This window comes from Larus michahellis, chromosome 8 (assembly GCF_964199755.1).
Source record: "Larus michahellis chromosome 8, bLarMic1.1, whole genome shotgun sequence".
NCBI lineage: Eukaryota > Metazoa > Chordata > Aves > Charadriiformes > Laridae > Larus > Larus michahellis.
Window position 1 is genome coordinate 26,257,539 of NC_133903.1, and position 20,322 is coordinate 26,277,860.

A 20,322-nucleotide genomic window follows, 5' to 3' on the forward strand; every position below is an offset into this window, starting at 1 on the left:
TCCAGCGCGGTCAGCGTTTGGGGTGATCAGGGCTTGCCAAAACATCTTAGCTCTATTTTTTGCCAAACGCGGGGTGCTTTTCATCCAAGCTGTTCTTACAGCCGTCGGTGTCTTCCTCTCCAGGCCACAGAGGAGTACGGCCGCAACTCTGTGTCTCTGTGGCTTGTTCCCATATGCATGTGCGTGCCAGAAGTTGCTCCTGGATCACTTGCAGGACCCTCCACGAGGTGCTTGGTGGCACCCACCACCACCAGTGCACAGCCCCGCTGGGTCATGGGCTGCCCTGACACCCTCTCACCGCTGCTCTGCTTCTCCCCACCTCCACCAGCAAGACCTCCGGTCTCCTCTTGTGCTTGTCACTTGTCACTGCTCCTCCGAGCATGGGTGATAGGAAGGAGGAGATGGCTGCTTTCTGCTCGCCTTGTGCCACATCACCTCTGCCCACTGCGAAATCCCAGAGTGGACGTGTGTGTGTGCACTGCCCACCATACTGTCTGTCCCAGGCACAGAGGACCGTGGCTCTCCCGCAGATATCAACAAGCTTATCTTGACCGAAATGCCATGTCTTGACCCTGGTGCGCTCCTGCTGTCCTCTGTGCCTGATGGTGCAGTTTGGCTGGGCCATGAGCCCAAGCACAGTGGGGACAAAGTCCAGGGCTGTGCAGCCTCTCGTAGCCACTAAGGCAGAAGGGCAAATTCGAAGGCAACCTGCACAGAGGTTTCGTATCACAGCGGTGGGGTTGAGAGCTGGGAGAAGTCCCCTGTGCCGGTAGCCCTTGGGCAGTCCCTGCAGAGCTTCCAAAAGAGCCAGAAGCCAGCTGAGAGCGGAGCAGGGAGGGTAGTGCTGCCAGTGCTGCCTCCTCGCCGTCCCCGTGCAGATCTCCCTGCCTGGTAAGAGATACTTTCAATGCTTTTTGACACGCAGGCACCGAGCGTGGGTTGGCAGCTCGGCGCCTCTGTGCCCCCGGGCAGAGATTAGCCCTTGCCAACAATGAGGGACAGAAAGAGCTTTATCACACTTATTGCAAACATACTATGAGTTTTAAAAGGTTAAAACCGTTTCGGCTGTAGAGCTTAGCCCCTCCGCAACCCTGCGCCTTGCTCAGCTCTGGGTTGAAGCTCCCTGAACGCAGGAGAGCAGATTTCCCCTGCAGCCCCCAGGGGCTGTCCGGCTGCGAGTGTCCCCAGAGCCAGCAGCGTGCTCCTGAGCCTCCTGCTGCTGTGGAAAACCTTTTCCTAACTGGATCCACCACCCCGGCACCAGGGACACCCCGGCAGCACAGTGCTCCTTGCACAGGGGTCCCGCTGGGCCCGGGACTCCGATGGCCCAGGAGTAAACAGTGGCTACGGCGATGCTGTGCTGACATGCCCAGCCCGGGGCATGGGGGACGTGAGCAACGCGGTGCCGGGTGCCACTGGAGCAGCCGGAGCTGCGCGTGCCGCTGGGTATCAGCATAAACAGGGTTGGGCTGATCCTGATAATCCCAGAGGTAAAAATTCAGGGCAGTGTTTGTTTACCCGGCACACACACCATGGGGACTGGCTGCTTCTCCTGCAACCCCCACAATGTTCTCACACGGGGGTTCCTGGCGGGGTGCTTGGGACGGCTCCTTACCCCGCCATCCGAGGCTGTGGTGAGAGCTGCTGCCGGAAAAGCCGATGAGGTGGCCAGGATCCAGCCAGGCGCTGGCTTCCTTCCCCCCCGCCAGCTCCGTGGGAGGAGTGACGGAGAGGGAGGCTCCGCTCGCTGCCGCTACACACCCTAAACCCAGGCCATCCGGCGTCCTGCGTCACCGCTCAGGGCAACCCGGTAGAGACCATCGTCTAGCTCCCTGCCTGCTGCCGGCCTTTCCCGGGCTGCCGCTGCCGCAGGTCAGTTGAGGGCCTCCCCGCGGGCTGCCGGCACACAGCGGGTGACGGGTTGGCAGGACAGACATTTCCCCGGGGAAGGGAGAGGGCAAAGTGCAAGCGGAGGGGCTGTCACCCACCCGGGAGGGAGCCATCGCTACCCAAGGCGGGGCATGGCATTCCGGCACACCTCCATCGCCAGGATTTGGCGTGGGCAGGGAGATTTCGAGGCACCCAGTAGCATTTCTTCCCATGGCGTCCAGAGGCAACACCGCGGTGGTGCAAAACCCCAGCACCAGCCAGGTCACTGCTGGGGCGGGGAATAGCAGTTGCCTCGCAGCCCCAGACAAACTTTTTGGGGGGCTGGCTCTCAGTTTGGGTCCCCTTTGGCGCACAGGGTCAAAATTTTGCACAGCTGCTCCCCTTGCCCCTCAACCACGCTCCCTGGCACTGTCCCTAGGCAAACACCCAGAATGGCGAAGAGGGTGGCCATCATTGGAGGGGGCAGCAGCGGGCTGTGCGCCATCAAAGCCTGCCTGCAAGAGGGGCTGGAGCCTGTCTGCTTCGAGAGGACCGGGGACATCGGAGGCCTCTGGAGGTTTGAGGTAATCCCTGCTGGCCGCATGTCCTGCTGGGGGTCAGCACCGCCACAGCATCAGGGTGGCACGCAGCCAGCCACGGCGGGGTCCCAGGGGAGAGGCTGAGGGCAGGTGGTCCACAAAAAGGGCCACCAAATCATCCCCGTCCGTCCCTCCCCATTGCTGCCCCTGTGCCAGTGCCGAGCCGTGCCCTGCTCCCGCAGGAGCACCCCGAGGAGGGACGCGCCAGCATCTACCGCTCCGTCATCATCAACACCTCCAAGGAGATGATGTGCTTCAGCGACTTCCCCATCCCCGACCACTTCCCCAACTACATGCACAACTCCAAGATCATGGAGTATTTCCGCATGTACGCCCAGCGCTTCGACCTGCTCCGCCACATCCGCTTCAGGGTGAGAGCCGGGGGGGGCTTGGGGGGGCGGCGGCAGTGGGGCCGGGGGGCACAGGGTGCCTGACGCGCGCTCCCCCCGCACCCAGACCAGCGTGTGCCACGTGGCCAAGTGCCCCGACTTCGCCGCCACGGGCCAGTGGGAGGTGGTGACAGAGACCGAGGGGAAGCAGGAGGTGGCCGTCTTCGACGCCGTGCTGGTGTGCACCGGGCACCACACCGAGGCACATCTCCCGCTGAGCACCTTCCCAGGTACCGCCCCAGAGAGCTCGGCCAGGGGAACCCCTGTTCTCCCTGCTGCTCTTCCTCCTGGCCTCGGTGTTCCCCTGCGTTGCTTCTACTCGATGAGCGCTCCCACTCTCCCCAGGAAGGGTCTGGTGGAGCCAGGGAGGGTCCCCACTTCAGTTTTTGAGGAGGTGACCCTCCAGCGTGGCACCAGGAAGCCAAGCATCCGTCCTCCCCACCCGCAGGCATCGAGAAGTTCAAGGGCCGCTACCTCCACAGCCGAGACTACAAGGATCCCCGAGATTTCACTGACAAGAGGGTTGTTGTCATCGGGATTGGGAATTCAGGGTCAGACCTGTCTGTGGAGATCAGCCAAACGGCCAAGCAGGTGAGGAGCGGGAGTGGGGTCCCGGTGGGCAGGGAAGCCCCCTGTGAGACGCTGCCAGCTCCACAAGGACACCAAAACCAAGGTGCTGGCACTCCGTCACGGCACGTGCTGCATTTCACAGTGCCAGTACCTAGCAATTCCAGTTGTCGGGCAGCAGTGGCAGCCAAGACTCGATCCCATACGGATACCCTGATTTCCATCCCCAAGTCCCGCGCTGGGCCTGCCCCTGCAGCTCTTCCCTACCTCTCCAGGCAGTGTGAAGAAGAGTGATCCCAGGGAAATGATATGCCCCCCTGGTGCAGCCCCCCCAGGACTGTCACAGCCTTCAGGAGACAGTGCTTCCTTCCTCAACCAGGTCTTCCTTAGCACCCGCCGGGGTGCATGGATCTTCAACCGTGTTGGAGATCAGGGCTACCCCATCGACATCATCTTCACCACACGTATGAAGCAGTTCCTGAAGGCGGTGCTGAGCCAATCCATGGTGAGCAACTTCACAGAGAAGCAGCTGAACGCGAGGTTTGACCACTCACACTACGGCCTGAAGCCAAAGCACAGGTGCCAGCAAAAGCTCCCCCTGCCCAGGAGGGGACCCCCCTGGCTCCCACTGTGTCCAGCCCCGCTCGGCCATTTCCGTGCTCCCTGTGCCCAGGTTAGGGCTGAGGCACCAGCCCTGGAAACCCAGATAATAGTTGTGGTGGGCCCAGTCAATGCTTGAGAGAGCCACCACTGCCCCTTCTGGGGAGCCTTGGTGGCACCAGTGCAGTAGCAGCTGCCAAGCATCCTTGGGGACCATGCCTATTGGTGATAAGCATCCTCAGGGCTGAACATCCCTGGAAATGACCATCCCTGGAGCAGGGAGCAGTGGCCGGAGCAGGACATGGAGCAGAGACACCCCAACCCAGAACCCTGATGGCTCCTTGTGCCTTCCAGGATCTTTGACCAGCACCCGACCGTCAATGACGACCTGCCCAACCGCATCATTTCAGGCAGGGTACTGGTGAAGCCGAACGTCCAGGAGTTCACAGAGACATCTGCCATCTTTGAGGACGGCACCAGGGAAGACATCGACGCCGTGGTCTTCGCCACGGGATACAGCTTCTCCTTCCCCTTCCTCGAGGGCTGTGTGAAGGTGGTGGAGAACCAGATCCCCCTCTACAAATTCATGTTCCCCCCTGACTTGGAGAAGCCAACACTGGCTTTCATCGGCCTCATCCAGCCCCTGGGTGCTATCATGCCCATCTCTGAGCTCCAGTGTCGCTGGGCCACCCGTGTCTTCAAGGGTAAGTGAGGCAAACCTCCCCCATGGCTGCAGCTGAGCCTGCACCCCCGGAGCTGGGGCAGGTGGCCAGCCATGTCTGGGAGCCAGCAGCTGGCTGTGCCATCCTGGTCATGGGCAATGGCATGGCCACCCTGCAGCCATCATTGTAAGCCGGGCTTTTGCCTGAGCAGCTCAGGGACATCCATACCCTGAGCCCCGTGGCTGCTCCTTCCCATCCCAAGGAGCTTGGACATGCCTCGGGTACCAGACCGCCTGCCACGGTGGTGCTGGCAGGGGCACAGCACCCCGGTAAGGGCAGCACAGCAGCAGCCACTGTTGCCAGCGGGATGCAGCACCCCCATGCTGTGGCTCATCCTCCCTAGGGCTGAACAAGCTGCCCCCGCGGCACGACATGGAAGATGACATCAAGCAGAAGAGAGAAGCGATGGCAAAGCGGTAAGACACCCACCCCCACAGGGAACAGGGAAGGGGATGGTTTGGGCATGGCTACTCGTAGGCACCCGTCCTGTCCCGCGGCAACCTGTCCTGTCCTGTGGCTGCGTCCTGGCACGTTGGAACGTGCCAACAGACGGCAGGGATGCGCTTGGCCACACTACTCCCACCCCGCTGATCTTTCCCGATAGCAACCCGTCCAATACCACCTTGCCGGCACTCGGGGCATCTGCTGGCTCTGCCGCCAGCACCCACCTGCCCTCCTTGCCCGCAGGTACGTGAAGAGCCAGCGGCACACCATCCAGGTGGATTACATCCCCTACATGGATGAGCTCGCCTGCCAGGTGGGGGTCAAGCCCAACTTGCTCGCCCTCTTCCTCACCGACCCCAAGCTGGCGCTGGAGGTGGCCTTTGGGCCCTGCACGCCGTACCAGTACCGCCTGCGGGGCCCAGGCAAGTGGGCAGGTGCCAGGGAAGCCATCCTCACCCAGCGGCAGCGCATCATCAAGCCTCTGCAGACACGGCACGTAGAGGAGCACCCCTCAGCCCCCGCTGTGCCCCTCGTCTTCAAGCTGGTTGGGGCTGTGGCTGTCCTTGCCATCATTTTTGCTTACTTGTAGGTGCCCTACAAGCGTGGGAAGGGTGGCTTTGTGATGCACCGGGGGGGCTGGCTGGCCACCCCCTGCCCCGCAGCAACCTATGCCCCCCAGTGCTGCCAGAAGCCCTTCTCCTGCCTGGCATGGCCCCGCTGAGGCCACACCGTGAGCTTGGGATGCACACAGCCTCCCCGGCTGCCAAAATAAAACTTCGGTGCCCGCTCTGCGAATCCCCCCGGGGAGCCACTACTGGGGACGGAGGAAGAAACCTGCTCACTCGCAGGGTAAAATCCAGTCCCTCTCAGCCAGCACTTTTGACCCAGCGGGGACACGCCGGGCTTTTCGGTCACCTGTAACGCAGCCGTGCCACCACTGGCACCCTCACACAAGAGCTAACGAGCACAGCAGGCTTCCTAACTGGATAAATGTGTTAAACCGAGCCAGGCGTCCGTCCTGTTACTGACACCATGCAGTGCCGGCGGGGGGAGGCACACAGGTCTGAGGTCGGCCTTGTGCCAGTGGCACAGGTCCAGCTCCATGGCAGCACAGGCTGCATGCACACACACACACACACACACACACACACACGCATGCACAGGGTGCACCCACAGCAAAACAACCGCGCCCAGGGTGTGCACCACCAGAGCAGGTCACGGTGGTCCCAGCAGCATGGCTCAACGCCACCCTCATCACCTGCACACAGCCCCTCCAGAGGATGGCTGAGTGGGCTGGGGACATGGAGCAGTGACAGGGCGTCCTGGCCACCACACGCCAGCCACGAGTGCCCTGAGCATCCCTTAGTTTTGTTTTCCACACCACGACCTGCCGAAATCTGGAGCATGGCCACATCTTGGCCCCCGCGCCCAGGAAGTCCCGTGGCAGTGTCGGCATCGTTAAGCGCTTACAGAACCTAATGAGCCCCTTGTGGAGGGCGGGTTGCAGGCAGGAGGTGTGGCGCGGCGGCGGTGGGAACCTGTAGATCATGTCTGGAAGAAACACATCTTGTGACACCCCAGCTGACCTCAGTCACCCACGGGAAGCAGAGAGACGGCCATCCCCAACCGAGCGGCACTGCGTGTTCCCCTGCTGTGACCCACCAGGCTCCGCACACCCGCCCCGAGCGTGTTTCACCCCTGGCTTGAGGCTTCTCCAGCATCCCTCCCACAACCGCACCACGGGACATGGCTGCCCAGCAAGTAGCCATCATTGGGGCCGGTGCCTCTGGCCTGTGTGCCCTGAAATGCTGCCTGGATGAGGGGCTGGTACCCACCTGCTTTGAGAGGAGCGGAGACATCGGGGGGCTCTGGCGCTTCGAGGTAAGCGCTGTGCTGTGCCAGCCTGCCCTGCAGCAGCCGCACAGACAGGATTGGGATCGGTCATTGGCAGCTAACGAAGCACCACTCCCCTGCTTTGCATGCATCCAAGGAAAACCACAGGAAATAAACACTGCTGCAGAAGCGGCAGATCCCTGTGGTGCCAGCTGGTGTGCCGGCCACATGCGACCCACCTCCTTCCCACCAGCAGCAGGACAGATCCTCCGCGAGGACTTGACCCAGCTCCCCCAGCTCAGGCTTCCCCCTTCCCACCCCTCCCTTCCCAGTCTCATCCATCCCTTCCCCTGCTGCTTTGCTCCTGGTCCCCTCCAGCCCTTTCCTACCCATCCTTTCCTACCACCTGACCCCGCTGGCTGTCCCAGTCTCCGTCCTGCCTAGCTCTTCCCTGGAAGTCCCAGCTGCTTCTCTCCCTGCTTCTGTGCCGCTCACCCACGCAGAGGCGCCGAGTGCTGCCTCACCTGTACCTTGGCTCTCCCTGCCTTGAGGGAAGTCCCGGAGCTCATTTCTGCCCCCACCTAGTAAGGCTGCTGACTTTTCTCCCAGGAGGCACCAAGAAGAAGCCAAGCCTTTCCACCATGCTCTGACAGGCGGGTGGGAGAGCCCGGGCGGGGACACACACCACACCACGCCATCGTGGGGTTTGGGGTGGCTCGGTTACAGTCTGCAGGTTCTGCCCACGCTGGGTCAGAAACAGGGCTGGGGGAGCAGAGCCACAGCAGCAGTGCCAGGCTACCGGGGCTGAGACCTGGCGAGCAGAAGTGGCCACTCAGCTGGAAGCACCGGAGCTGGCTCAGCAGCTGGCAGCTGGCAAGACCTGACATGGCAAGACCTGACATAGCAAGACCGGGGCAATGGCACCACAGGCAGCTTTGGGAACGTGCCGCCTCATCAGGGCCAGGGGTGGGAGCAGGGAAACTGAGGCACAAGACCCCCACAACCCGCTGTCACCACTGCATGGCCCACGCCAACCCAGAGCTTCCTCTTCCCTGTTTGGTGGGGTGGGCGGTTGCAGCTGTGGGAGGGTGCTGGGGGCAGGGATGGGTGCTATGACCACCCGTGGCTTAATCCCACACTCACAAGCATGGTGAGGCAGCAGGCAGCCAGACAGCCATGGGGTCCCTGGCCAGTGCCGAGCCGTGCCCTGCTCCCGCAGGAGCACCCCGAGGAGGGACGCGCCAGCATCTACCGCTCCGTCATCATCAACACCTCCAAGGAGATGATGTGCTTCAGCGACTTCCCCATCCCCGACCACTTCCCCAACTACATGCACAACTCCAAGATCATGGAGTATTTCCGCATGTATGCCCAGCGCTTCGACCTGCTCCGCCACATCCGCTTCAGGGTGAGAGCCGGGGGGGGCTTGGGGGGGCGGCGGCAGTGGGGCCGGGGGGCACAGGGTGCCTGACGCCCGCTCCCCCCGCACCCAGACCAGCGTGTGCCACGTGGCCAAGTGCCCCGACTTCGCCGCCACGGGCCAGTGGGAGGTGGTGACGGAGAGCGAGGGGAAGCAGGAGGCGGCCGTCTTCGACGCCGTGCTGGTGTGCACCGGGCACCACACCGAGGCACATCTCCCGCTGAGCACCTTCCCAGGTACCACTCCGCAGGCTGCTCACCTGGTCTTTGACACTGCTGGGACCACCCTCCTCTCCAGCTTAGCCCCCACCCTTCTCTGGCTGCTGCCAAAAATGCGCCTGCAGGTTAACATACCAGGTGGGATTACATGAGCATGCTGCTATTCCACCCATCTTGGTGGTCTGTCCTTGGTGGCTCTTGCCGTGCCGTCAGCGCCCAACCAAAGTGTCCTGCTGGCCGCTGCCAGCTCACCGCTCCCACCACAGACAGGGTCCCCGAGCCATGCACCCGCTGGGCTCTCCAACTCCCTGGCAAGGCTTGAGAGCTCGGCGCTGGTGGTGGCCTTCTCCTCTGGGTGCCTGCCAAAAATTCCTGGTGGGCTTTCGGCTGTGGAGACGCTCTTTGGCTGGGGAACAGGCTGGAACACAGCGTCACCAGGGTCTGGTGGGATGGCACAGATCCCTGCTGTTCTTCTGCCCCAAGACCTGGCACTGGGCAGGAACTGAAGGAGGATTTTGGGATGGGAGCATGGGGGTCTCCAGTCCAAGCCCTGCTCCAAGGCACACCAGCCCCAAAGCCAGAGCAGAATGCTCAGGGCCACACTGAGCATCTCCCTGGCTGGAGACACCACCGCCTCACTGGGCACCATCCCAGGGCTGCAACACTCCTGTTGGTCACGCTGCTCCCAGAGCGTTCCCAAAACACACCACCAGCCTGAGCAGGGGGACAGCCACCCACGTCCCTGCCCAGCATGGCTTCCCTCTCTCTTCCAGGGCTGGAAAAGTTTGAAGGCTGGTACCTGCACAGCCGGGACTACAAGAGCCCGCAGTCCTTTTTGGGGAAGCGGGTGGTCGTGGTTGGTACCGGGAATTCAGGCATCGACATCGCGGTGGAGCTGAGCCATGCAGCCAAGCAGGTGTGCGGGAAGAGCCCCCGGGGCTCGGGTGCTTCTTAGTCATACCTTGGCGGGCACCACGCAACCCCCGTCATCCCATGGGCTCCCCTCCCTCCAGCACCCAGCCACGAGCACCCCATCCCCTCTTGATGGGGGTGGCTGTTGTGGTCCCAGCACCCGTGCCAGCACCCCTGTCCGAGGAGCACAGCAGGGGCCCAGCCCACTCACGAGGATGCTGCCATGCCACCACCTCTCCTCTCCTTCCTCCCAGGTCTTCCTCAGCACCAAGCGTGGCACCTGGGTGATGCACCGGGTGGCGGACGGTGGATACCCCTTTGACTTCACCTACATCAACCGCTTCCTACAGCTCTTCCGCAGCCTGCTACCCCACAACGTCAGCAGCTTTTTCATGGAGAGGAAGCTGAACGCCCGCTTTGACCACGCACTCTATGGCCTCCAGCCCCAGCACCGGTGAGCACCCTGGCAGCACCCCTGGCACCTGTCCCAGCACTGCCCGTCCCACTGCCCAGGACCCCAACAGGTCTGTCTGTGCCTTCCAGGATCTTTGACCAGCACCCGACCATCAACGACGACCTGCCCAACCGCATCATTTCAGGCACAGTACTGGTGAAGCCGAACATCCAGGAGTTCACAGAGACATCCGCTGTCTTTGTGGATGGCACCAAGGAAGACATCGACGCCGTGGTCTTCGCTACAGGATACAGCTTCTCCTTCCCCTTCCTCGAGGGCTGTGTGCAGGTGGTGGAGAACCAGATCCCCCTCTACAAATTCATGTTCCCCCCTGACCTGGAGAAGCCAACACTGGCTTTCATCGGCCTCATCCAGCCCCTGGGAGCCATCATGCCTGTCTCTGAGCTCCAGTGTCGCTGGGCCACCCGTGTCTTCAAGGGTAAGTGAGGCAGGGTGGGGGGATGCAGCCTGCTCCCATGGCCACAGCAAGGCTGAGCCATTCAACTGGCGCCATCCCCTCGCACACCACCTCCCTCCACCCACCTTTGTTGCCCTCCTCTTGCTTAGTTATAGGGACAAAACCCAACGTTGCATTTTGCAATGAGCCTCGTGCTCATCTTCTCTTGCGGGGGCAACTGACAGGTCCTGTTGCCTGCAAACCACCTTCTTCTCCTTTCCTGCTGCTGCTTTCTTCGCTTCTGCCTCCTGCTTTGCTCCTGTTGTGGTGCCACGTCCCCGGAGCCCCAGAGGCTTTTGTGTGCAGAGCCAGCCAGACCATAGCAGGGGCACAGCCCTCCCTCTAGTTCGGCCTCCTCTTCCGCAGGGCTGCAGGACCTGCCGCCGTCCGCTGACATGCTGGCCGACATCGCACAAGCCAAGGAGGAAATGGCCAAGCGGTAAGGACCCTGCACAGGCATCGCCCCTGCCACCGTTACCCCCATGCCCCGTGCGCCAAACCCTCCCTGCCCACAGGTACGTGAAGAGCCAGCGGCACACCATCCAGGTGGATTACATCCCCTACATGGACGAGCTCGCCTGCCAGGTGGGGGTCAAGCCCAACTTGCTCGCCCTCTTCCTCACCGACCCCAAGCTGGCGCTGGAGGTGGCCTTTGGGCCCTGCACGCCGTACCAGTACCGCCTCCGGGGCCCGGGCAAGTGGTCGGGCGCCAGGGAAGCCATCCTCACCCAGCGGCAGCGCGTCGTCAGGCCCCTGCAAACCAGAACCAGGGCCCGTCCTGCCCGCTCCAGCACCGTGCCCCACATCTTCAAGGTCTTCTTCAGCATCGGGTTGATTGCGGCCACCGCCGTCTACATCTCGCTCTCTCCTTAACCTAAAATTGAAGGTTTGCCCGCAGGTCCTGCCGGCAATCTTCTTGCTTTCCTTTGGGCTTGGGTATTTCTGTGGTCTCCTGCTAGGTCCGCTGCCAGGGCAGGAGGCACGGAGGGAGCGGGTTCCTGGAGGACGCAGCCTGGTCTGTTTCACCTTCCTGCCGCGCCGGAGCCACACACAACAGGTCTTTTCGGGAGCTGCTCTGAGGACATGGATCACTCCCTTTCCCTAAATCCTGCCCCGCAGCAGCTCCACAAGCTCTACCCGTGGGTTAGGTCGGTGCAGAGGTGATGGGGAAACCGGGAACTTGCCCAGCCAGGGCACCTCAAGAAAAGGGCAATAAAGCTTGTCCCCACACCGAGGGGACGAGGGACCGCGTGGGCTGTCTCAGTCTGCGGCTCCGTGTCTGTCCTGCCCGGCCCACGGGCAGCACCCTGGCCACTCGCACCCCACAGCGGGCCTCCTCACGCCCTAGCCGCCCAGCCAGCCCACCTCACGGCTCGCCCGCCCAGCCCCACCGCCACCCCGACCCTCTTCCCCACAGCTACCCCGGGGGGGGTCCGTCCCCGGGCCCTCTGCCCTCAACCGACATGGCGGGTGAAGCCAGGCCGCCCGCCCTTAAGCGACAATGGGCAAAGCCGCCCTCAAAAAACATGGCGGCTGCCCGGCAGCGGGGAAGCGGGTCCGCGCCGGGAGGGAGGGGGGAGGCGCGGCCATAGAGCGGCGGGCGGGGGCGGGCCAGAGCGCCCCGCAGAGGCTGGCGGTGGCGGCGGGGGGGGTGTCGCCATTTTGGACGGAGGCGGAGAAGCGGGGCGGCGGTGGCGGCGGCCAGGTGGGGCCGCGGTCGGGGCCGGGGGGTGGCAGCGGGGTGTCAGGGCAGGGCTGGGCCGGGCCGCGGGTGGGTGGCAGCCGTCCGGGAGGTGGTGGGTGAGGCGCGGCTGGGCGTCCCCGCGGGTGACACTGCGGTGGGCAACGGTGGCGTCGTGCCCTGCAAGCGGCTCGGAGCCCCTCAGGAGGGCCCGGCCCCTTGCCGGTGCGGCCCGCTTCCCCCTTAGGGCCGGGGCAGGAGCCGCTTCACCATGAGCTGGCGGGGAAGGGGAGCGGGCGGCCATGGGCCGAGCCGTGACAGCCCTGCCGCCGCCTCCGCTTTGCAGAGCCCTCGTCCCGGCCGTGGGGAAAGGAGACTTGCCTTTCCCGGCTCATCCCTTTAACCTTACGGCCGCCTCACGGCTGAGTTCCCGTTCCCTTTGCCGAAAGAGGGACGCAGGAGAGCCCAGGCGAACCGGCCTTCCCTGCAGGTGTCGGCCACGCAGGCTGCGGGCCGAGGGGTGCTGAACAGAGACCCCATCTCTCCAAAACAAACCCTCTCAGGCTGGCGGCCGGTGTTTCCCGGTACGGGGCATCGGACGGGTGGGAGAGGCAGCGAGCGTGGCACATTTCGGGGGGGAATGGGTGTATTTCACATCTCATTTTCAGAAGCAAAGTGGGGACACGGGGCTGGGTGAAACTGAAGGGGCCTTGTGATCCGGCAGGCGGGCCACCCACCTCAGTGCGGCTGGCGGCTGCCATGCAGGGAGCGGATGCTGGGAGCTGCCGAGGTTTCCTTGGGCTTTGGTATGGGCAGCGTTTCCATTAGTGACTTGGATGCACTTGTGCCACACTGTCACAGCGTGCTGTGCCAGGGGGGCTTGCCTGAACACAGGAGGGTTTGCGTTGTAGAAGTTAATTCTGTAAAGCCCAAGTACCACAGGCTGTGCTCCAGGGGCTCGCTGTCCCGCCGCAGCAGGGTGCCGATGTGCACAGTGCAGGAGGTGGGGTGGTCTTGTCTGTGTGGGATTTCGGATGCCAGAAAGGAGCCACCGCTTGGGATAAACCTCAGGAGGCATTTGGAGAGCGCAACCGGTAAGGGACAGCCAGAGGGAGTGGATTTCTTTTAGAGAAGAGAAAGGGGAGCTTTCACATCGGTCAACATCTGCACACATCTCTCAGGTCTGTCTCGGTACCAGAGGTTGTTCAGCCCTTCTTAGCTTCCTCCCTGTAGATGAGAAGTCAGGCAGCCTTAGCAGAGATACTGGGGAAGAAGCTCCTCAACAGCAGGTCTAGCAGCACAGGGACAGGTTTTGTGAGGAGCTGTCTGAGCCTCCTCCGGGGCAGTGGGGGAAGAAGTCAGAGCAAGTGGTGCACCTCATCTGACCTGGATCTTCAGGTACATTTGATCTTCACTGGGAGGGGTGGGCGTTACAGGTTAGCTGCTCTCTCAAGCTGCCTTTTAGCCCTCAGGATTTAAGAAATACTTTAGTAATTGCTCTGTAATGTTCTAAAGCCTGGCTTTGGCTGGCGGCCTTGCTTGGCACCCTTTGTATAACTTGATCTTCTAAACAAATCCCCAAATGTCACAACTAAGTGCATGAAGCAAGGCTGTCCGTCCTCTTGCCTTGCCCTGCAGAGCCTCTGATCAGCGCAGTAAGCTGAAAGCTGCAAAATAACCCTGAGAAGGGGGCAAGAACCCCAATCCATCTCGGCTGCTGGAAACTGGGTAAGGCCTGAAGAGTCCCATGTAGCTTGTGGTGGCTTTGTTGTTTGTCCTGAGAGGTGTGTAGCTGCTTATGGCTTGGCAGGATGTGGCCAGTTCTTCCGCTTTGCCTTCTCTGAGCTGGGTGAGATTGGGAAAGATAGCCCATCTCCAGCTGCAGAGTGGCACTGAGGTGGCTGAGATTGCCCTTCCCTCGACGTGTGCTTCCGGATGGTCGGGCAGATGCCGGAGTGCTCGGGGTGGTATTGCAGGTTAGGATCACAACAAGCGGACCTCCTCGCTGCGCTGTGCTGCAGCTGACATGGTAGCTCGCCTGGTGAATCATAAGTGAATGCCGTTGAGAGCTGAGCTTTTTGCAGACACCACGGCATTAGCCCCACGCCTTGGCCAAGCTCCAGCTTGGGCGATTCCACTCGGACACTTTAAATGCTCCCTGTCGCCTTTGCCAGGCGTGAGGCTCTGCTCTTCTGCCCGCAAGCTCATGGAGACTTGTTGGGAGCTGTTAAACAGCTGCTACTTTCACTCTCTGGCTGTTTTCTTGCTGGATGTAGGGGATTTGTCTGCAGAGCCCGACTATGGGATTGTGAAAGAGGCTCTGTTAATGCCAAGCAATTGATTTGCCAATAAAGGTTAGCTTTATTTTTCCCATCAGCCCCTCTACTGTGCCGGCTGCTGAGGGCTTGTGTGCGACACAGTGTAACTAGTATCTGTTTTGGAGTATAACAATTACCAGCTTAACTAGAGTGATGGTTCATAAGGATATGGCTATAATTAGGTCAAGCTGTCTTGTTTGTTAAATTCCCCGTCAGCTCCTAAACTTGGCAGTGGGAATGAACTTTGGGCCTTTTTTAGGCTTGCTGTCAGTCTTCCCTGGCAAAGAGCATTGGGAAACAGTGCCTTTGCTCCTCTCCTTTCTGACGGAGCCCATGGGCACAGACACACTGCTGTTCTTTCTCTCTCGCAGGGGCTGCTGAGCCATCATGGGGAACACCACCAGCGAGCGAGTGTCTGGGGAGCGCCATGGCTCCAAGTCCCACCGCTCGGACGGCTCCGGTGCCCCCCACCCTACCAAGGAGCACCCGCACAAGATCATGGTGGGCAGCACCGATGACCCCAGTGTTTTCAGCTCTCATGACTCCAAGGTAGGGGCTGGCCACTGCCTTCCCTGTCGTGCGCTCTGGGGCCCTGGCTGGGACTTCAACTCACTGGCTGTGCAGGGCTGTGCTCCCAACCATGTGAGGGGTCTGGAGACAGCTGGGAGGCTGGAGGAGCTCTGGGATGTTCATGTCTGGGATGTGCAGATGGGCACAGTCCAGGGAGAAGTGAATGTGGTCCCAATCGTCTGTGGGTCTCAGTCAGGCTCTGGTTTTCTTTGCTCAGATTCCTGGGGACAAGGAGTTTGTGACATGGCAGCCAGATCTGGAGGAGTCAGTGAAGCCATCCCAACAGGCTCGTCCCACTGTCATCCGCTGGGCCGATGGAGGCAAAGAGGTCTTCATCTCTGGATCTTTCAACAACTGGAGCACTAAGATCCCGCTCATCAAGAGGTAGCCAGTCCCTCAGGTCACTCTGTGTTCTCCATTCCATCACAAGGAGTGTTTTCCCTTCTCTGTGCTGGTTGCTGGTCCCTTTGCTCGCCTGGCTTTTCTCAGTTCACCCAAGCTGGAGGGTCTGAGCACAAATATGTAGTCAGCTTCTTCCCTGGGTGGTGCTGTGTGGTGATGGGAAGTTGTGAAACGGAGGAACAGGACAGGATGGGCCGCTTTGCTTGCCCAGCTGGATGTCACACAGCACCTAGTCCTGGCAGCAGAGTCCTGCCCAGGTATGCAGCGGTTCCCTGGAAGCTGTCAGCTCTTCCCTTGGCTGTGGCCTTACCCCATGCCTAGTTGTGTTGTTGCCAGCGGGTGTTGTTTATTTGTCCCTCACGCTTGTGCCCTGCCCTAATGATGTTCTCACTGTTCTGTAATACATCTGTGATTTCCGTGGAAATACTGTGTAGGACTCTGGGCATAATCCCAGCAAATCATTTGGAATGGGTTTATCTCAATTGCAGGCATAAGAGAGCAGCTACATTTGTTGCCCCATCCTGCGGTGCTAGCGCTGGGTTAGACGTGTTGCCCATGCATCCTCTCCAGTTTGTCTTGCACAGGGTGTCTGCCATGCTGATTTTCCCTGGGCACACAGGGCAAGTCTGCAAGCTGGACTGCCTCCTGCGCTTCTTCTGGCTGGACTCTTAGGGGTTTGAGCCGCAACAGTGCTCTGAACGTTTGCATCTATTGTGTCCATGCCTCAGATCACTGATGATAAGCAAGAGTGAAGGTGTTGGGGTGGAGTGGCTGGGCAGTGCGTGAAAAAGTGCTGTTTTCTGGCATCCCATGGAAGAGCAGCATCCAGAGCATCAGTGGAGTAATGCTGTTGCATATCTGTTCTCTCTGCACAGCCACAATGACTTTGTTGCTATCCTGGACCTCCCGGAAGGAGAGCACCAGTACAAATTTTTTGTGGATGGCCAGTGGGTCCATGACCCGTCTGAGGTAACTCTCAAAGCTTTAATCCTGAGAATCTTGCCCTCTACAGGGGACTAGACATGATGGAACTGTAGCAGAGGGGGAGCAGGAAGAGCAGAGGGTATCTGCCAACACGAAAGGGACACCTCCCTCCCATGAATCCTTTCAGAGGCTGGTTCCTCTGCGCTTAGAAGAGCTCTACAGGGGAGTGTCAGGAGGTACTGAGGGACAGTGAGACACCAGAAGGCCTTTAAGCTCCATTCAGAATTGACTACAAGGGAGGACGGGCAGGGTCGGCATTCACTTGAAGGTTCTCCTCCAAACTGAATCATGTGGTAGCAGTATGGGAAGGAGAGGACACTTACCCATTGGCATGTAGCAGGATGGAGGATGAAAATAGGAGGTGATGAAGGATCCTGGGAGTAAAGGGAAATCCTCCCAGGGTAAACAATAGAGATCTGCAAGCATAGAGCATAGCTAGATGCTGGCCACTTGTGCTCTGAGGCACAGCAAAGAGGGCTTGGGCTGGGAGGATCTAGGAAGCGTTGTGTGTGCTTTGGTTGAAGGTGAACATAGGAAGACTCTTACCTCAGTTCTCTCCAGCCTGTGGTCACCAGCCAGATGGGGACGATTAACAACCTGATTCACGTCAAGAAGTCTGACTTTGAGGTGTTCGATGCTTTGAAGGTGGATTCCCTGGAGAGCTCAGAAACCTCAGGTCGGGGTGAGTTTTTGTGGCATTACAGCTTTGCATGTGCTATTTTCCACCTCCTCGGCTCTAAGACTCATTGCTCTGGGGGTGAACAGACCCCCTGAGCAGAGGGGTGGGCCTGCACCTGGGAGGAGTAGTGTTTATCAGCGTGTACTCAGCAGCCCACAGCTGAGGCCGCGTCTCCATGGACAGGCTGTGCTAGTGTAACTTGTTCCATGCTAGCACCGTCTCAGAGCAGGGTCAGTGCCTGTGCGCGGCTGAGGCAGCCATTTCAGACTGGTGAATGCTGGGAACATCATCCCTTTCTGTCTGCTCAACTGTGAGTAAGTCATCTGATCTGGGGTACAAGCCAGGTGAGAGCAGGATCCAGGTTATTTTCAGGAGCTACTCTCAGCTTTCATGCCAAGGTAATTTGTACTAGTGCTAGCACATCAGAAACCTCCCTCTCCACTTGTGCTACAGCAGCGGGTTAGGTTACCGCGCAGACATCGGCAGTGCTGGCTCAGTGTGTAATGCTGGCAGGTAGCTCAGTCGTACAAATCCCATCTCGGATAGATCTCAGCTCCACGTCCTCGCCCAGCCTTGGCGGGAGATACGTCGTTGTAAAAAAGCTGGCAAGCAGCAGCAGCTCCAGGGAGCCCTTCCGTGTGCTGGCTGTTCCAAAGCGATCAGATCAGATGTGGCTGGGAGATACGTCCAGTCCAGCCTCCAGTGATCACAAGCTCCCATGGTCTGAGCAGCTGCTCGATCTGGACTTCCCGTCTGCCCTTTCTGGGACCTCCTCAGGCAGTTCTAGTTCTGCAGTACAGAGAGCGTGCAGGCATGCTGCTTGCTTGCTGTGCCCGTGCCCCTGCTGCAAGGGGTACAACTCTGGGGCAAGCCAGCTGCTTGCTACAGGGAGAGGGGGGCCAGCTGTGCTGAGGGCTGTGTGCACGGATCTTGGGGTGGACACCACAAGGTGCTTGTGTTGTGTCAGTGCACGTACCAGCTTACAGCCCTGCTCAGAAATGCCCAGGGCTCGCCAGGCTGCTTATTCGGCTGTGAAAAGGCTGAGCTGTTGCTATAGGATATAGAGCCATGGCTCATGGAAGATGTTTGTGCCTGAAACACCCTGCTGGGTCCTTCTCAGCATCTTGGGACCTGCTCTGTGATCACCAGTCCTGCTTTAGCCATTTCATGTTTCCTCTTGTCTCTTCCCTTTAGACTTATCAAGCTCACCACCTGGTCCTTACGGCCAAGAGATGTACGTATACCGGCCCGAGGAGCGCTTCAAATCCCCACCCATCCTCCCGCCTCACCTCCTTCAGGTCATCCTGAACAAGGACACCAATATCTCGGTGGGTACCGGCATACTGCCTGCATACGGAGACCCACACTGGGGTTGGAAGGGGAGTCCTGTATGCTGGGAGCCGGGTCTCTCCTTGGCTGGTGTCTGCACCTTGCCCTTTCCTGAGAAAAGCCTCACTTTTCCCATAACCACGCTGGTTTGGCCCCTTGCTCTGCCTGGTGCTTAGCTGGGCTCTGTTCCTGTTCAGAACAGAGACACCAGCAGCTCATATTGCCTGAGGTGGTAGCTCCTTGTCATGGCTGGGCAGGTCAGGGCTCTGCTGTTCCGCTGTGACACTCCTCTTCTCCTAGTGTGACCCAGCACTGCTGCCCGAACCCAACCACGTCATGCTCAATCACCTCTACGCGCTCTCCATCAAGGTAAGGGCAGGTCCCCCGAGGCCGCTGGGTGAGGGAAGGGGAGCTCCCAGGAGTGGTGGTGGCTCCCAGGAGCCTGCAGCGCCTGCAGGGAGCAGAACCTGGACAGCTGGGGGTGGAGACAGTGGTACAGGGTTGGGAGGACCCACAGGACAGCTTGGCTGCCCCGTGAAGCATGGCACAGGCAGGGATGGAGGTCGTGGTCTCCTTGCAGCCCTCAGTTCCCTGTAGCCGCCTCCCCACAGTGTGGTGGACCTGAGCAGCCCTGGGCTCTCCTGTTGTGTACCAGACCCTTCCTTTGCTCTGCCCTGGCTCCTTGTCATGGGTGTTGGACGTGTCTCAATGGCTGTGGGGCTTGGGACAGCAGGGATGGGCTGGGGCTGCTCCCTGAGCCCGCAGAGCTCTCTTCCCGATAGCTAGCTTGGGTGTGCCATGCTCCCGGATCTGAGCTCTCGGTGCCGAGCTCTCCCACCCGCTCCCGCTGACGCTGTGCCTCTTGCAGGATGGCGTGATGGTGCTCAGTGCCACGCACCGCTACAAGAAGAAGTACGTCACCACGCTGCTGTACAAGCCCATCTGAGCTGGGGCCTCTCCCGCTCCCCACACAGGACACGAAACGCCGCTTTGTCTGCACACGCTGGGCCACGGGACTGCGTGAGGACTGGCCGCTGGCTCCAGCCTCGAACCTGGCAGGGACACAGGCCTCGGCGATGAGCCCAGGGCCGCTGGGGCCTGTGACACTGTCCTATCCTGCTGGTGTGGTTTGATTTAACCCTTGGTTTCCGCCCACCTACAGCTCCCCTTGGCTTCTGTGAGTCTCTGAGGCCACTGTGTTTGCTGCTCACCAGAATAGCCTTTCCTCGTGCCCGACACAGAAAGGGCTTCACCCTACCTGTCTTCTCCAGCCTGCAAGGGCCCTGAGGCGGTCCTGGCACTGTCCCCAGCCCACGCCTCCAGGAACGTGTCCTACCTGCTGAAGGTTGCTGTGCTGTCCTGGTGATGAGCCTCTGAGGCCACCTTGATCCCTAGGGGCTTTGAGACATGCCAGCCTGCCTCCTGTCCCACAGCCCTGAGTGTGGGACTGCTCCCCAGCTTCGAGGAAGGCTCCCGGCTGCGGCCCCAGCCCTCTGCCAGGTCCAGCGTGGAGCCAGCGGGAGGGAGGATACAGTTGGACACAGCCGCACTTACCTGCCGCTGGGACAGCACCATCAAGGACTGAACGCCTGCTCCGTCCCCAACATGGAGTGCTTCTGTGGGGCAGGGCTGACCGTCACAGCCAGAGGGGCACCCGCGCACGCCCATGCTGGAGGGGGCCTGGGGAGAGCAGAGCCCGGCGAGGTACCCCAGGCCCCCAGCTACACCGCCTGCTGCCAGAGCAGTGCCATGTGACAGGGTTTTCTCTTATTTATTACAGTATTTATTGTTCTCGGTGCTGCTGGCCTGGTGTTGGTGGGGAACTGTGGAGCAGCGAGGGGAGGGAAGGGGGTGCTGGGGTGGGACTTGGAGCCA

General features: G+C 60.6%; 3 protein-coding genes across 24 annotated transcripts; all 3 read left to right on the plus strand.

The window, feature by feature from the left end:
- The first annotated feature begins 753 nt into the window (after positions 1 to 753).
- Positions 754 to 6,194, plus strand: LOC141747441 (flavin-containing monooxygenase 5-like). 7 transcript variants are annotated; one of them, XM_074597685.1, is made up of 10 exons: positions 754 to 891; positions 1,773 to 1,872; positions 2,309 to 2,453; positions 2,651 to 2,839; positions 2,925 to 3,087; positions 3,306 to 3,448; positions 3,804 to 4,003; positions 4,379 to 4,728; positions 5,090 to 5,162; positions 5,434 to 6,194. In XM_074597685.1, exons 3-10 carry the CDS (start codon positions 2,322 to 2,324, stop codon positions 5,777 to 5,779), a joined length of 1,596 nt encoding a protein of 531 aa, XP_074453786.1. In that variant the 5' UTR covers positions 754 to 891; positions 1,773 to 1,872; positions 2,309 to 2,321; the 3' UTR covers positions 5,780 to 6,194. The 7 variants fall into 7 exon arrangements, 6 of the variants coding, with proteins under 6 accessions (XP_074453786.1, XP_074453787.1, XP_074453788.1 ...); XM_074597686.1 differs by lacking the exon at positions 1,773 to 1,872 and having other exon boundaries at positions 775 to 891; XR_012588734.1 differs by lacking the exon at positions 754 to 891 and having other exon boundaries at positions 1,721 to 1,872; positions 4,435 to 4,728.
- Positions 6,195 to 6,806: 612 nt separating this feature from the next.
- On the plus strand, positions 6,807 to 11,508 carry LOC141747440 (flavin-containing monooxygenase 5-like). Of its 2 annotated transcripts, none has more exons than XM_074597681.1 (8): positions 6,807 to 7,071; positions 8,243 to 8,431; positions 8,517 to 8,679; positions 9,435 to 9,577; positions 9,828 to 10,027; positions 10,117 to 10,466; positions 10,851 to 10,923; positions 11,000 to 11,508. In XM_074597681.1, exons 1-8 carry the CDS (start codon positions 6,937 to 6,939, stop codon positions 11,355 to 11,357), a joined length of 1,611 nt encoding a protein of 536 aa, XP_074453782.1. In that variant the 5' UTR covers positions 6,807 to 6,936; the 3' UTR covers positions 11,358 to 11,508. The 2 variants fall into 2 exon arrangements, with proteins under 2 accessions (XP_074453782.1, XP_074453783.1); XM_074597682.1 differs by having other exon boundaries at positions 9,924 to 10,027.
- A 574-nt stretch (positions 11,509 to 12,082) lies between these two features.
- PRKAB2 (protein kinase AMP-activated non-catalytic subunit beta 2) lies at positions 12,083 to 20,244 on the plus strand. 15 transcript variants are annotated; one of them, XR_012588610.1, is made up of 9 exons: positions 12,083 to 12,189; positions 14,855 to 15,032; positions 15,271 to 15,437; positions 16,331 to 16,424; positions 17,001 to 17,115; positions 18,313 to 18,446; positions 18,748 to 18,816; positions 19,316 to 20,109; positions 20,161 to 20,244. XR_012588610.1 is itself a non-coding variant. In XM_074596885.1 (8 exons), exons 2-8 carry the CDS (start codon positions 14,871 to 14,873, stop codon positions 19,391 to 19,393), a joined length of 819 nt encoding a protein of 272 aa, XP_074452986.1. In that variant the 5' UTR covers positions 12,083 to 12,189; positions 14,855 to 14,870; the 3' UTR covers positions 19,394 to 20,244. The 15 variants fall into 15 exon arrangements, 8 of the variants coding, with proteins under 8 accessions (XP_074452986.1, XP_074452981.1, XP_074452989.1 ...); XR_012588608.1 differs by having other exon boundaries at positions 12,103 to 12,189; positions 17,001 to 17,121; XR_012588609.1 differs by lacking the exon at positions 12,083 to 12,189 and adding an exon at positions 13,756 to 13,893 and having other exon boundaries at positions 17,001 to 17,121.
- Positions 20,245 to 20,322: the final 78 nt, after the last annotated feature.

Coding starts and splice junctions, on each gene's coding strand:
- PRKAB2 (XM_074596880.1), top strand. CDS start 14,871: ATGGGGAACACCACCAGCGAGCGAGTGTCTGGGGAGCGCCATGGCTCC. Junction 15,033..15,270: donor TCAGCTCTCATGACTCCAAG/GTAGGGGCTGGC, acceptor TTCTTTGCTCAG/ATTCCTGGGGACAAGGAGTT. Junction 17,122..18,312: donor CTCAGAAACCTCAGGTCGGG/GTGAGTTTTTGT, acceptor TCTTCCCTTTAG/ACTTATCAAGCTCACCACCT.
- LOC141747440 (XM_074597681.1), top strand. CDS start 6,937: ATGGCTGCCCAGCAAGTAGCCATCATTGGGGCCGGTGCCTCTGGCCTG. Junction 10,467..10,850: donor GGCCACCCGTGTCTTCAAGG/GTAAGTGAGGCA, acceptor CCTCTTCCGCAG/GGCTGCAGGACCTGCCGCCG. Junction 10,924..10,999: donor AAGGAGGAAATGGCCAAGCG/GTAAGGACCCTG, acceptor CCCTGCCCACAG/GTACGTGAAGAGCCAGCGGC.
- LOC141747441 (XM_074597685.1), top strand. CDS start 2,322: ATGGCGAAGAGGGTGGCCATCATTGGAGGGGGCAGCAGCGGGCTGTGC. Junction 2,454..2,650: donor GAGGCCTCTGGAGGTTTGAG/GTAATCCCTGCT, acceptor CTGCTCCCGCAG/GAGCACCCCGAGGAGGGACG. Junction 5,163..5,433: donor AGAGAAGCGATGGCAAAGCG/GTAAGACACCCA, acceptor CCTTGCCCGCAG/GTACGTGAAGAGCCAGCGGC.